This window comes from Amphiura filiformis, chromosome 20, assembly GCF_039555335.1.
Source record: "Amphiura filiformis chromosome 20, Afil_fr2py, whole genome shotgun sequence".
In the NCBI taxonomy this organism is placed as follows: Eukaryota; Metazoa; Echinodermata; class Ophiuroidea; order Amphilepidida; family Amphiuridae; genus Amphiura; species Amphiura filiformis.
Window position 1 is genome coordinate 6,803,551 of NC_092647.1, and position 13,694 is coordinate 6,817,244.

Consider the following 13,694-nt stretch of genomic DNA (forward strand, 5'->3'; position numbering starts at 1 on the left):
TACGCGCACCTCTACAAGCGTGTAAGGCATTATCAAGACGCATGATGGCGTGGGGTCGTCTACGGCCTGATAAACGGCACCCGAAATCTTGCGATTGTCCAATCAAAAATGTGTCTACGAACTAGACCACTCCCACTGACTAAGAATGGTAGTCAAATCACCATAGATTATCATAGGTTCATGATATTTGGTGGGAATGACCACCTAAATGAGACAAAGAATGTCAAGGTTATTTTAGGGTCATCTTGGATCAAATCACCATAGATTCTTGAATGTTCATGAAATTTGGTGGGAATGATTAAACCTTCCGCTATTCACGGTCAGTGCAAAAGCAGAAGGTTGCAAAAGCAGATGAGACTTGTGGTTTGAAAACAGCCTTGTTAAACCTAAAATGTAAATGATTCCTCTTGCAAACAATAAATACCATGCTCTTTTCACAGTAATATATTATTACGATTTATGACTGCATTTGAAATATTTAATAGATGAGCAAGGCAATAAAATACCATTCTGTTCACGTTGGATTGTGCTACTCAGTGCTTATACTGATTCCAGTTAGTAGACTTTACTTAATTTATAATTCGCCTTTTCCAATGGCTTCACAGCGCAACATCAAAACAACACCAAAAATGATCAAATACAGAATACAAAGGCAACAATATTATGGAACAAGATATGTCTTGAGCATGTTGATTACTAAAAGTGTTAGCAAAACATCAGACTATACATTGTATGGAGTTTGTTCAATAAAAGATAGAGAGACAGCCAGGATAGAGACCCTTTTTGAATGTAAATTGAAAAGCAATTTCATGGTTTTCTTGCAGGACAAATACACTGTGTAGCAGATCCACCAACATTGCACATAATGGCAACCCTCAGGCAATTCAACATGATTTGTGCTGCTGATGAGTGTCTTGGAATTGGTAAAGACCAACGGCTTCCATGGAAATTACCGTAAGTTCACCCAAATTATCGAATTCATTTGTTTGTCTGTTGAAAATATGTCTACTTGTATTTTACTGAACTGTCATGATGCCTTTTGTTTGGTTTATATTGTTTGTTTGGAAACCACATCATTTTCAGCACCAGTTTATCCACAAGTAATTGCCCTTTATGTAAAATACTGTGCCCCCCCCAAAAAAAAAAACACCAAACCAAACAAACATGTCATTGATCAAAGTTGGCTTGTACATATGTGACTAGTTCACAACATTGACTCGACCATTGACTTACCATAAATACTGCTGACCCACAATATTTTTATTTATTTTGAGGGAGGATCGAGTATTCAAATAATAATGATAAGAAATTGGCTGTAATATCAGAGTACCGTATTCACTTTTTGAGATATTGGACAGGTAAATTCTGTTCAAAGTAAGCTTTACATGATACATACATGTCCAAGTTGATTGTTTGCAAGATAGTAAACATCCGTAACAGAGGTGAGAAACACTTAGTTCTCTTTTGTTTTTTGAGAAGTTTAATGGACCATATCTCAAACCAAGTTCTGCCCACATAACAACCCATTGGTTGAGGAGGCTCACAAATATGTATTTTAACAGTCTCATGATATCCTGTATGCATCACTGCCCCGGCACTGCATGTCCTTTAGTATTCGAAAACAGGTCTGATTTAGTATAGTCTTTGACCTAACAAAAACTGAACATTTTTCTTCAATTATAATGATTTACATTTCTTTTCTTGCAGATCTGAATTTGCCAACTTTCGGCATTTGGTTTCACTCCGAAAAGATAAGACCAAGAAGAATGCTGCCATCCTTGGCCGTAAAACATTCCTACTAGAAGGAGAACGGCAACCAGAAAAAAGCTTCTGCTATATTGTCATTAGTACAACATTAAAGTAAGTTTCTTTTTAGAACATCTAATTTTAATTGATATAGGGGGTGCCAGTCTGCCAGATGTATCAGGTATTGTGAGAATATCAGATGAAAAGAAATGTTGCCATATTTTGAAAAAAAAATTGGCTGCAGAGATACTGATGAGTACTTCTGTAATGGTTAAAATAAAAGGCATGTTGGGTGTTAGCCCGGGGGGAGGCACTCAACTTAAATTTTGGTAGGGGTATGCGGTGCAGAGCGCCAAACTTTGGGAACTAAGAACTGATTTTTAGGCAAAATAGGGGCTTGATGAACTGAAATTTCAACATTTTTCAGGGGTGTGAAATCTCCTTTTTATGCTGAATTCCTCTTTTTTGGAAATTTCTCTGAGGCAACATTTTAGCTTTTTCTTTCATTTTCAGCCCATTTTGAGCATATTTCAGTGCTTTTCCACTTTTTCCCTCTTTTTTGAACAAAGTTCCTCTTTTTTCAATAGGGGTCACTCACACCCCTGATTTTTGTGGGGTCTGTGAACTAAAATTGGGCCTATTTAGAGGTTTTGGAGCTAAAATATTCAAAAATTTTCTAAATTTGAGCTAAAGAGCTACAATTGACAGAGTTTGAGGCACAATGAACTGGAACATGATGCAAATGTGGGACTTAAGTTATATTTGTATGGATGTACCTGTATAAGGTTGCAATATGTATGGGAGTGTGTGTTTTTGTGTAGTTTTGGTTCAATTAAAACAAATACTCCCTCTCATGCCTCTGGACATTTAACTTTGACACAAGTGTCAATTAGCAGTAAGGTAATATGAAAGCTATGTTTTGGGTCAACTGTCGAAGGTTGTAGCTGTATGCATCTCAGGTATAGCTATAGAATACCCATCTCACCTCCCAACACACACCCATCCAGGGCTCATTGGGTTAGCGCTCATATATTGAAATACCCTACCACGCTTTCACACAGAAAGAAGGCAGGATTCCCCTCGCTAAGCACCCGCCTCAGGAAAGCTTGGTCATAAAACGGATGGATTATATGCATCAGTGATACACCCTGCCTTTTGAAGTGGTCTGGTGACAAGGATTATAATAAAAGTTTATCAAAGACTGGCAATTTTATTGATTGTTGAACTAATTGAACTAATCGGCTCATCGCACAACCCAGGAAAGCGCACTCCTAATTTAAGTGGCTAATTGCAGTGTTATAATCACACAGGATTTAAACAAAAGAAGGCTAGCACAGGAAAGCTGCAGGATGGCGCACAGCCGCACACCTTCCTGTGTAAGGGAATTTCAATATGAGCCCTTAGGGTTAGGGCTCATTGGGTTAGGGTTAGGGTTAGGCACCCTGAGCAGGGTATTCTATATTTACTCTACATCTCATTATGATGTCAACAACGTATATGTGACATGATCAAGGGGAATGAGTCACATGTAGGCCCTGATCGAAAATGAGTTTTACACATGTTTCTAAAGAGGACATTTAGAGCTTTCAGAAACTGAAAACCCCATGTTGATATGACTTTTCTTTGTGAAGTTACGTCAATTTATCAATCGCTGAAAACAATATAAAACAAAAGAATTTTAACACTTTCTTTGCCAATATCTCAAATTCAATATTAGCGACATCCAACTCATTTCCCTTGATCGCGTCACATATAACATTTTGGTTTTTGATTTTGCAACTCATTCATCCTGTACCGATATTGCTTTGTATTCTTTAGAGAGAAGCCACCTGTTGCATCGTATATGTGTAGAAGTGTTGCTGAAGCCATCCAACTAGTCTCCTCACCAGAACTGGCACCAGAAATAGAGAATGTGTGGATATGGGGAGGACATGGAGTCTACAAAGTAAGTAATATTAATAGAGAACAGGACATCAATCCATTTTGAAAAGTGAGGGGGGGGACACAGATTTGTTAAAAGTGGACTTTGGACATCAGCACAGTATGTCACACTTGTGCAGGGTGTTAGTCAGTGGAATGTGGATGTGCCCCCCTGAGAAGTTGAATGAAGCAGTTGCATAATGCACATTTTATTATTGGTCATGCACAACCTCAAATGGTGAATATAATACACTATTAGATAAATATTGTGCAGGAGGTTGACTATCATGTCTCTGCATTTGTTCACAAAGGATTTGAGTATTGGACACTCAACAGACACCGTATTCACCCTAATTAGCGCCCTCCCTTGTGAATTTTTGTTCAGTCACTACTTTAAATATGCTGGTTGTATGATATAGATAAAACTACTAGTTGAATCACAACAATATCATCTCGGCATAGAGTTGCAATTATAAATGTGATATTTGTTCTCTGGGTAATATTTCTATCTTCTTGAAGTGGCAACTCATTAACACAAACTTTGCAGGTCTTCATGATTTAGTTTGTGTTATCAGGTTACATTATAATGTAGAATATAAGCTTGGGACTTAAAACACAAGTGCCTGAGGTACCTGCTATTTGGGTTGAATGTGGGACACAATGTACAGCATCACTATTTTTTCTGATTAGAAAGTGGAACTAATCTACAATTTTGTTTTATGTATCTTAAATTTTATCCAGGAAGGTATGTCATTGCCACAGTGTCATCGTATATACCTCACAAGAGTGTATGCCAATTTTGAGTGTGATGCTTTCTTCCCTGGAATTGACACCACAAACTACAAATTAGTAAGGTAAGAAAAACAGGATAATCTGTTTAAAAAAGAATAGGTTGTTTACCCCTGGTTGGGGAGCTCTTTAAGATTACCATCGCTAGTTAGATACCATCTTTTGAAGCAGTAAATCAAAATAAATGAAAAAGCATTTCCATATAAATTTAACTTTATGAGGTTTGGGAAAACTGACATATGATAAATTGTAAAAACCAAAAAATCAGGGCCCAGTGAGGTTTGAATTCCAGGCTTCACGATTATCGGCAATAAGTCATACCATTGCACTACCTGAGATCACAGCTGCTAGTCCAGATTGCATACTCTCTCCCATTGTCTTAGCAGCCAATTATATAATTAAGATGTGAGGAGGCCTACAAAATTCTTCACTCTAGCAGAGTGTAAGACAATGTGAGACACAGTTTTATCATGTAATGAATGGAAATAAATGGTGAAGTCCTAATGCAACTTGCAAGTGCTGGCATCATCTATTTCCTGGCATATTGATTGTGTCTCTGTCTTTCGCCCTGCTTAGGCCGCCTCATTTCTTAAATATTTAAAAATTATCTAAATTTGTTAAAAATCTTGCAACATTGCATTACATTGGATTACTACAATAATAAAATTAAGACAGATGAATAAGAAGCAAAAAAAACCCAAAAAACCCGACAACAACAATCAGGTCATAGGGTCAGAAGCCTCAACAAATGGGGTCATTCATTGAGACCTGGAACATTTTTGGCCCATAACAGTGCCAAATACAGGAATGTCAAAGAAGGAGTCTAAATTGAGTCAAATTTGGCAATTTTGGTGAGAGGGTATTTAAAATTTGTTCAGAACTATTTAAAAAGAAGTCATTTGGTGAAAGTGAGTTTGAAAAATGGGGTCAGATGTAGCCCCACATCCCCATCAATCATTTTCATTGAGTATAAAGCTAGGCAAAACAAAAAGCCCACAGTTTCTGCCCATTTGTGGTGATCAAAGTAAGGGTACTAGGTTCATTCTTTTTTGTCTTGAAATCAACATCTTTCTTTTTCAATTATGAATAAAATGTTCACTATTTAGTGAGCTATCTGTCTATTATTATGTCAAATTAGTTTTATTTAAATTATCTATTCATTGCATACTGACTTAGATAGTGATCTTCTTGTTTTGTTTACAGTGACCCTAACATCCCAGAAGACATCCAGGAGGAAAATGGCATCAAATACAAATTTGAAATCTATGAGAGATTCCAGGTGGGATAAAACAATATATCTCAGACTGAAGATTTCACAAAAGCGCACAGCTGTGAAGTACAAATTGAAATGGTACAGGGTTGTTCACATAGCACTAATATAGATTATTTAAATAAGAGCTGTGAAATGGTAACCAGAATGGTAAAGGGCTGTTCACACAGTTCACACAGCACTATTATTATTGGATGGGAGTTGTGATATACAAACCAGGCAGGTAAAGGACTGTTCACATAATAGATCTAGGTTATTTGGATGGGAGTTTTGTGATATACAAACCAGGCAGGTAAAGGGCTGTTCACATCGCACTAATAGATCTAGATTATTTGGATGGGAGTTGTGATATACAAACCAGGCAGGTAAAGGACTGTTCACATAATAGATCTAGGTTATTTGGATGGGAGTTTTGTGATATACAAACCAGGCAGGTAGAGGGCTGTTCACATAATAGATCTAGGTTATTTGGATGGGAGTTTTGTGATATACAAACCAGAATGGTAAAGGGCTGTTCACACAGTTCACACAGCACTATTATTATTGGATGGTAGTTATGATATACAAACCAGGCAGGTAAAGGACTGTTCACATAATAGATCTAGGTTATTTGGATGGGAGTTTTGTGATATACAAACCAGGCAGGTAAAGGGCTGTTCACATAATAGATCTAGGTTATTTGGATGGGAGTTTTGTGATATACAAACCAGGCAGGTATAGGACTGTTCACATAATAGATCTAGGTTATTTGGATGGGAGTTTTGTGATATACAAACCAGGCAGGTAGAGGGCTGTTCACATAATAGATCTAGGTTATTTGGATGGGAGTTTTGTGATATACAAACCAGACTGGTAAAGGGCTGTTCACATAATAGATCTAGGTTATTTGGATGGGAGTTTTGTGATATACAAACCAGACTGGTAAAGGGCTGTTCACATAATAGATTTAGGTTATTTGAATGGGAGTTTTGTGATATACAAACCAGGCAGGTAAAGGACTGTTCACATAATAGATCTAGGTTATTTGGATGGGAGTTTTGTGATATACAAACCAGACTGGTAAAGGGCTGTTCACATCGCACTATTATAGATCTAGATTATTTGGATGGGAGTTGTGAAATGCACACCAGACTGGCAAAGGCTAGCACTGCTTGCATAATTAATGCTACTATATCCATATCAATTTGAATTGGAGCTTGGAAGTACAAACCAGATTGGTGAAGGTTTATTCACATAGCACTACGAGATTCAGATATAAATTTGGATGGATTTAAATTAATTCGGATTAACATGGTAGCAGTGAACTGTATTCATGTGTTAATATTTTAGGTAAAATTAGTGCAATTATCTGCCAAGCATGCTGATTAGACCAAACAGTAAATTAATTTGGTGGTGTGGAACTGTATTTATACAACGATGTTATCATTTTTAGGTCATCCGAAGGAGAGACCTTAAGCAGCATGAATTGTGTATCTGTGATTCTGCATGTGTGTGTGTCAACAATATGTAACTTTTGGACAGTTCAAATCGTATTGCAACCAAACTTGGGTCATAGCTGCACCATGGGAACTGTCATCTAACCCTAACCGCCTAAGGGCTTTTTGGCGACGGGAAGGGAAAGAAGGAAAGAATAAAGAGAGAAAAGAAGGAAAGAAGTTGTTTGCTCTGGGTGGGATTCGAACCCGAGACCCCTCGCATGCCAAGCACTCGGTCGGCGACACTTTGCCACAGGTCTTGGGCTTCGCTGGCCAGCAAAACCGTGCCTATATATCACTTGGGGCGATTGCGTCATCACACCATGTGGGATGCATGCACGAACAGCGCATATATCAAGTAGTATTTTGTAGTATTCAGGAGGGTTAGGGTTAAGGAAGCCTATACTGAGTTTCGATAGTGGTAACCTAACCCTAACTGCCTAAGGGCTTTTTGGCGACGGGAAGGGAAAGAAGGAAAGAATAAAGAGAGAAAAGAAGGAAAGAAGTTGTTTGCTCTGGGTGGGATTCGAACCCGAGACCCCTCGCATGCCAAGCACTCGATCGGCGACACTTTGCCACGGGTCTTGGGCTTGGGCTTCGCTGGCCAGCGAAACCGTGCCTATATATCACTTAGGGCGATTGTGTCATCACACCACGTGGGATGCATGCACGAACAGCGCATATATCAAGTAGTATTTTGTAGTATTCAGGAGGGTTAGGGTTAATGGTGGAAGTGTTCAGGGTCACATACTGAGGTCAAAGAGTCATTTGAGGTCAATATGTAAAATAGGCTGAAATGAAAAAAATCTTGTCTCTCATGAACAGTTCAAATCCAATTGCTACCAAAGTAAACCATAGCTGCACTATGGGGACTTTCATGTAATGGTGGTGTTCAAGGTCACACACTGAGGTCAAAGGTTATTTGAGGTCAACTTGTAAAATAGGCTGAAATTGGAAAAAAAGCGGACTCACATGAACATTCAAAGTTGGTCATACTGCAGTATGTGTGTTGTTCACTACCCATATCTTTGGATGACCTATTTGGAACCACTGTCCCTATTTTGTATTATTCATATGCTTAGGTAAGCTTAGTGCAATTATTCATTAGGTAGGCTGATTAGGTGAAACAACAACATGTTTGTTTCCTGTAGGTGTACCAGAAGCAATACACATGACATTAATTCTTATTTAGTTGAAATATTGCCGTAGTTTGTTCTGTCTGTGTTTATATGTAGACACATGTTAGGGTGTTGGCTAGCCACCCGTCCACTTGTTAAATCCTAGCTAAGACCTGCATATGCAGTGTATTCGGAATTTTGGGTTATAAGGGAAGAGTCACTAATTAGGTTGAATACAGTATATGTGACACAATCTGATCCATGGGGGCCAACGGCGGCAAATTTGAAATTGAGTATGCTAGACCTTTGGTTTTTTTAGTATAATGATAGCCTAATTTTTGTATATATTTTAAATATTAAACTCAAATTTCAAAAATGCCTCCTTGGCCCCATGGAGCAGATTGTGTTAAATTACTATTCATGCTCCACTGACATACACTAGATTATTCCTGATGGTAACAGAGACATTAAGACTACACAGGTGAGATGGACAAGTAATCTAAGGCGCTGTATCGGCGGCCAGGAGAATACAATCTGAAAGAGATCAAGCCTTGGTCTCAATGCCCGGGGGTGGGGGCACAAGTAGCGTTTCAAGTTGATTCATCCACGTGCAAGAAAGCAAGTAAAAAGGGTATTGTTTTTCATGGCCAGACGGATATGCAAGTATCTTGTTTAGGGTATCAGAAACAGCAAAAAATTGATACCTTAATTGCACAGGTGTTTCTCAAGGGTAGAGCTGACTTTGGCACCAAGATGCCAACAAAAATCAGTTGAAAAGAAAGTAAACTTCAATTGTACTCAAAAACTCCTCAAATCGTGTGTTTTCTCATTGGTTTTTCTTCAGGCATCTTGACTGATCTCTACCGGCGATTTTAGGTGTGATCATAGCAACTCATAACAGTAAAATGCTTTCTTAGGGTAGGAAAACAACTGCATAGTACTTGCTTTGGGTCCATTTTAGACGACTGAAAAATACTTGCTTATACAACTTGAAATACAAGTGGCCCCCTGGGTCTTGATTGCCTCAGGTTACAATTCTTTTCCTCATCCAAAATGCACCTATAAGGTCAGAAATCCAGCGAAATGTTCAGTTATTCTGATGTTAGTTTAACCGTGTTTATTTCTCTGATTATGAAGAGGTGCTGAATATAATTCTAGAATGTCTTCTCACCCGCATACACTGCTTAGCATGTGCAGGTATAGGTACATGTAATGTGTGTGCAGCACCTCGTGGCTCAGAAGTCGCGTTACCTGCTGGGCCAGAGACGTACAACCCTGTACACATAAGTGCCAGAGCTGCATTCAATCCTAAGTTTCAGGATTATGCATAGTACATAGTGGCTGGAAAGCCTTTGCGATAATTCTCAACACATTGAGGTATAGCTAGACTTCTCCGTAGTCCACTTGTCATTGTGCATACTCAGTATTACCTTTGCATTTAAAACTCCGATTGTGTGCACAATTGATAGATTTTCCTGATCTGTTCAGTCACCGTACGCCCTCTGTTAGCTTGATACCCAAGTGAATTTTTCTCGGGGACAGCAGTTAGTAACGTGAGCAATTCTCCAAAATAAAACAGACTGCTGGAAAATCACTGGTAGGCATGAAGGGAGCCCTCTTTCAAAAACTATTAAAAAACACCATTTTTATTGGTTAAAGTAAGGCAGGACACAAATCACTTAAGAATGCCTATATAGGGCATCTAGATTTGTGGTACACGATATTGAGACTATTTATTACATTATAATATCGAGATTAATAACATAGGCCTAGGCCTATTTCTAAATTTATCAAAATTCGACTATGGCATAGTCTAAGGTATAGCATGTAAGACAGAAGAGGTTCAATTTCCTTTCTTCAAATGGATGTGATATTGAAAATTTGTTTTTGCTTGGGACCAAACACAGCAAATAATGCAACATGGGTCCCATCACAGGAAACGCTCTCCAGATTCATGTAGCTATGAAAACATGCTGCATGTATCATAGGTATAGTCAGTATTCCCAGATATATTTGTCAATCTCAGGTAAACTAATCTCAACTGCTGTGTGCATTCAGCCTCTCATTCTATTAAGCCATGTTTATGTATTAACATGTTTTCTAAATACATGTATCACAGGGGGGGGGGTCATAGTGCAAATGAGGATACAGGGATATGTGGCAGACACAGGTGCATTTTCAGCCATTTAGTTTGGTTTATTGATGGCCCTCAATTTCATGAAAATTTGGTTTAAGAAAGGGTGGTTTTTTTTCAAAATTTTCTCAAAAAAGTAAATTTTTCAGGAAAATTATCAAAAATTTCCCCAAAATTGGTATAATTTTGGGTCTGTTTTTCATCAAATTTGGTTTAAAGTCGGGTAGTTTTTCAGATTCCCAGCCACACAATCCACATCCCCGCCCAACCAAAGTTGAGAACCCCCAGGTATATCATAATTATGTATAATTAACTTGGATACAAAGGTTTACATATTGTTTCTTTAACATGTTTAAAATGTGATCATGTTCCAAGATATTGTACACGAAAGGTTATTTCTTCGGTCGCAACACAGTGGCATAATGTGCAGGGCAAATGCAAATATGTTTCCGAGAAAAACATGTTTGAAAGATATGCTACTTATAATAACAGAATCGGTACTCTTCCACTATTATCTCTCAGTGGGCCAATTCCATTGGAAATTGAAGTATAAAGTTTAAATTATCAAACTGTGACTTTAATAGTTAAAATGGAATAGCTTTAACTCTAAACCTATACGTCACTATGTGAAATGGAAGATTGGGGTTTGGGCCTGTTTTTGAAGCTTAGGTCGCATGTACGACATGTGAAATGGAGCATATCGAACTTTGTGTCTTTTTGTACCTTGCACCACTGTGGCCACATCATCCATCATGTAAAACTGGTTTACATGATGTTTAAAAACGTTGGACCAAATTTCATAAAAATTACCAAAATCATTCTACACCACTATGTGTTGCGATCAATGATTTGATACATATACTGGACTAACTGGTTTTAAAATATTGGATGAGACATTGTCAAGTCCAATATTTTAAAACTTGTAGCTCAACCAATTAATATGGGCTCAATCGATCCAATTTGATATCAACATATCAGTGTGTGCACATTGATTTTCAAGGGGCTGTGCAGTAATTGAAGGGGGTAATGAGGGATGTTGGTGAGCCAAAAAGAAGGGGAAAGCCATGTATGTCAGTAATGGGCAAGCAATTTTTGGCACGCATTTATATGGGGTACCTTTTCAATATTATGCACTAAAACGAGTAGAAAAACAGTGAGGGGGGGGTAAGTAATTATTAGCATACCAGGCAAGAGGGGCATGAAATGTTATGCTCCTATGGCTCGTGTTTGCACAGCCCCTAATTTCTTTATATCTAATTTTTGGCAGATGGGTTTTCATTTTATAATGTAGTCATATTCACAAAATTATGTGTTCCATTATATTTATTATAGTTTTCTACTAGGAAAGTATACTATATTTTGTGTAACTATTTATGGGTGAACTTTTATGGCTGCAATACATATAATATATATGGGTGTATGAAATACAAAGTAGGTATTCATATCGTGAGGTGCAAATTATAACTTCCATTATGTATAATTAGCATTTTATATGTATCTGGTTGAAATAATAAAGGATATATCTGGATCATGTAAGATAGTAATGAATTCAGTGATTGATGGTGTTACATTTAAGAGCTAGAAGAAAATACAAGTTAAAAATTAAAACCTACCAATAGTATACACATACTACATGGTTAGAGGGGAAATAAGGCACTCAAAATCTGTGAAATTAGCATCTTGCATCGTTGATATATGACAATTTAGGCAAAGTCATGTACTCATGTTTGTCCGCAAAATTGATATCATTTTGTTCAAACTTTGTTATAAAATTCACAGATATTAATGCCACCCCCCCCCCCCAAAAAAAACTTAAACCCAGCATGTACCCATTTACAAGCGAAAAATAAACACTACACTAAACAGACATTACAAAATAAAATTGATAGGATAGAAGTTTAGGTAAACATTACTGTAAATCATTCATCAAATAAGTACCATGTACCGTCCATTATCATAATGCAAAGCCCTTAAAGGAAGTGTCCAGTAATCACAACATTATGTCTGCAGCACAATGCGCAGACTTTGAATTAATGATTCCTTATTTTATTATAAATTAAATTTCTATTTACTTACATACATTGATTTTAAATTAAAGGAAGTGTCCGGCAATCACAACATTCTGTCTTATATGTTAGAAAAATAATTATCAAGCACAAATCACATGGTTTTATTCAAAATCTTGAAATCCACACCAGCATTGTTATAATCTTAAAACCCACGCCAGAATTGTCCAAGTCTTGAAACCCACACCAGAATTGTTCGAATCTCAAAACCTATCAAAAAAATCAGACTATTCAAATCTTGAAACCCACCCTAGAATTGTTCTTGAAACCTACACCAGAAGTGTCCATCCAAATCTTGAAACCTACTCCGCCAGAATTGTCCAAATCTTAAAACCCACACCAGAATTGTTCATATCTTGAAATCCACGCCAGAATTGTTCAAACATTGAAACCCACCCTAGAATTGTTCAAATCTTAAAACCCACACCAGAATTGTTCAAATCTTGCCGTACAACAGGTACTGCTGGACGTCGCACACTTGAGATGTGTAATGCTCTTGGCCTAACACAATTTCTCAAAGAACCTACCCCGGAAGACCAGATTCTTGACTTGGTCTTCACTGATCTTGATGCCAGATGCCACCTGCAGAGTACATGCAAGACTAGATACTTCAGACCACGGTCCAGTTCATTTTAAACTGAATGTGCCGCTGTACAGAGATAAACCCTACAAGCGCAAAGTGTGGCAGTACGACAAGACTGACTACTGGGGAATAAGAGGTTTTCTTGCATCTGCAGACTGGTCTCTTGCGCTCCAATCTGATGACCCAGAAGAAGCTTGCAGCAACATTACCACTATAATCAGTGATGCTATGGAGATTTTCATACCAGCAAAGCTCGTTATCAAGAAGACTGGAGACAAGGTATGGTTTGATGACCACTGCAAACGAGCATCAATCAAGAAGCGCCGATTATTCAGGAAGCTGAAAAATAATAACACCAAGGAATGCAAGGATAAGTTTACCAAAGCTAGAAAAGGGTATAATCGTGCAGAGAAGGTAGTCAGAAAGAGCTATAACAGCAAGTTGAGGAAAGATGTCAATCTCAGCAGCAAGAAATGACAGAACACTATCAACAACCTGTCTGGGAGGTCCACCAGAGTTGATATACCAGTGCTTAAGGGTGGCCGTCAAGTCTACACTACATCAAAACACAAAGCTGAAAATGCCTGCCAAAC

General features: G+C 37.9%; 1 protein-coding gene across 2 annotated transcripts; it reads left to right on the forward strand.

Annotated features, from left to right (window-relative positions):
- Positions 1-326: 326 nt before the first annotated feature.
- LOC140143105 (dihydrofolate reductase-like) lies at positions 327-7,299 on the forward strand. Of its 2 annotated transcripts, XR_011857616.1 has the most exons (7): positions 327-954; positions 1,708-1,860; positions 3,565-3,691; positions 4,408-4,520; positions 5,659-6,017; positions 6,091-6,228; positions 6,302-7,299. XR_011857616.1 is itself a non-coding variant. In XM_072165155.1 (5 exons), the coding sequence occupies exons 1-5, from the start codon at positions 866-868 to the stop codon at positions 5,741-5,743; spliced, it is 567 nt and encodes a 188-aa protein (XP_072021256.1). In that variant the 5' UTR covers positions 327-865; the 3' UTR covers positions 5,744-6,060. The 2 variants fall into 2 exon arrangements, 1 of the variants encoding a protein (XP_072021256.1); XM_072165155.1 differs by lacking the exons at positions 6,091-6,228; positions 6,302-7,299 and having other exon boundaries at positions 5,659-6,060.
- Positions 7,300-13,694: the final 6,395 nt, after the last annotated feature.

What these genes read in the sequence shown, in the direction of transcription:
- LOC140143105 (XM_072165155.1), top strand. Translation starts at nt 866, where the DNA reads ATGGCAACCCTCAGGCAATTCAACATGATTTGTGCTGCTGATGAGTGT. An exon ending in CGGCTTCCATGGAAATTACC is followed by an intron (nt 955 to 1,707) that starts GTAAGTTCACCC and finishes CTTTTCTTGCAG; the next exon opens with ATCTGAATTTGCCAACTTTC. An exon ending in GTCATTAGTACAACATTAAA is followed by an intron (nt 1,861 to 3,564) that starts GTAAGTTTCTTT and finishes TGTATTCTTTAG; the next exon opens with AGAGAAGCCACCTGTTGCAT.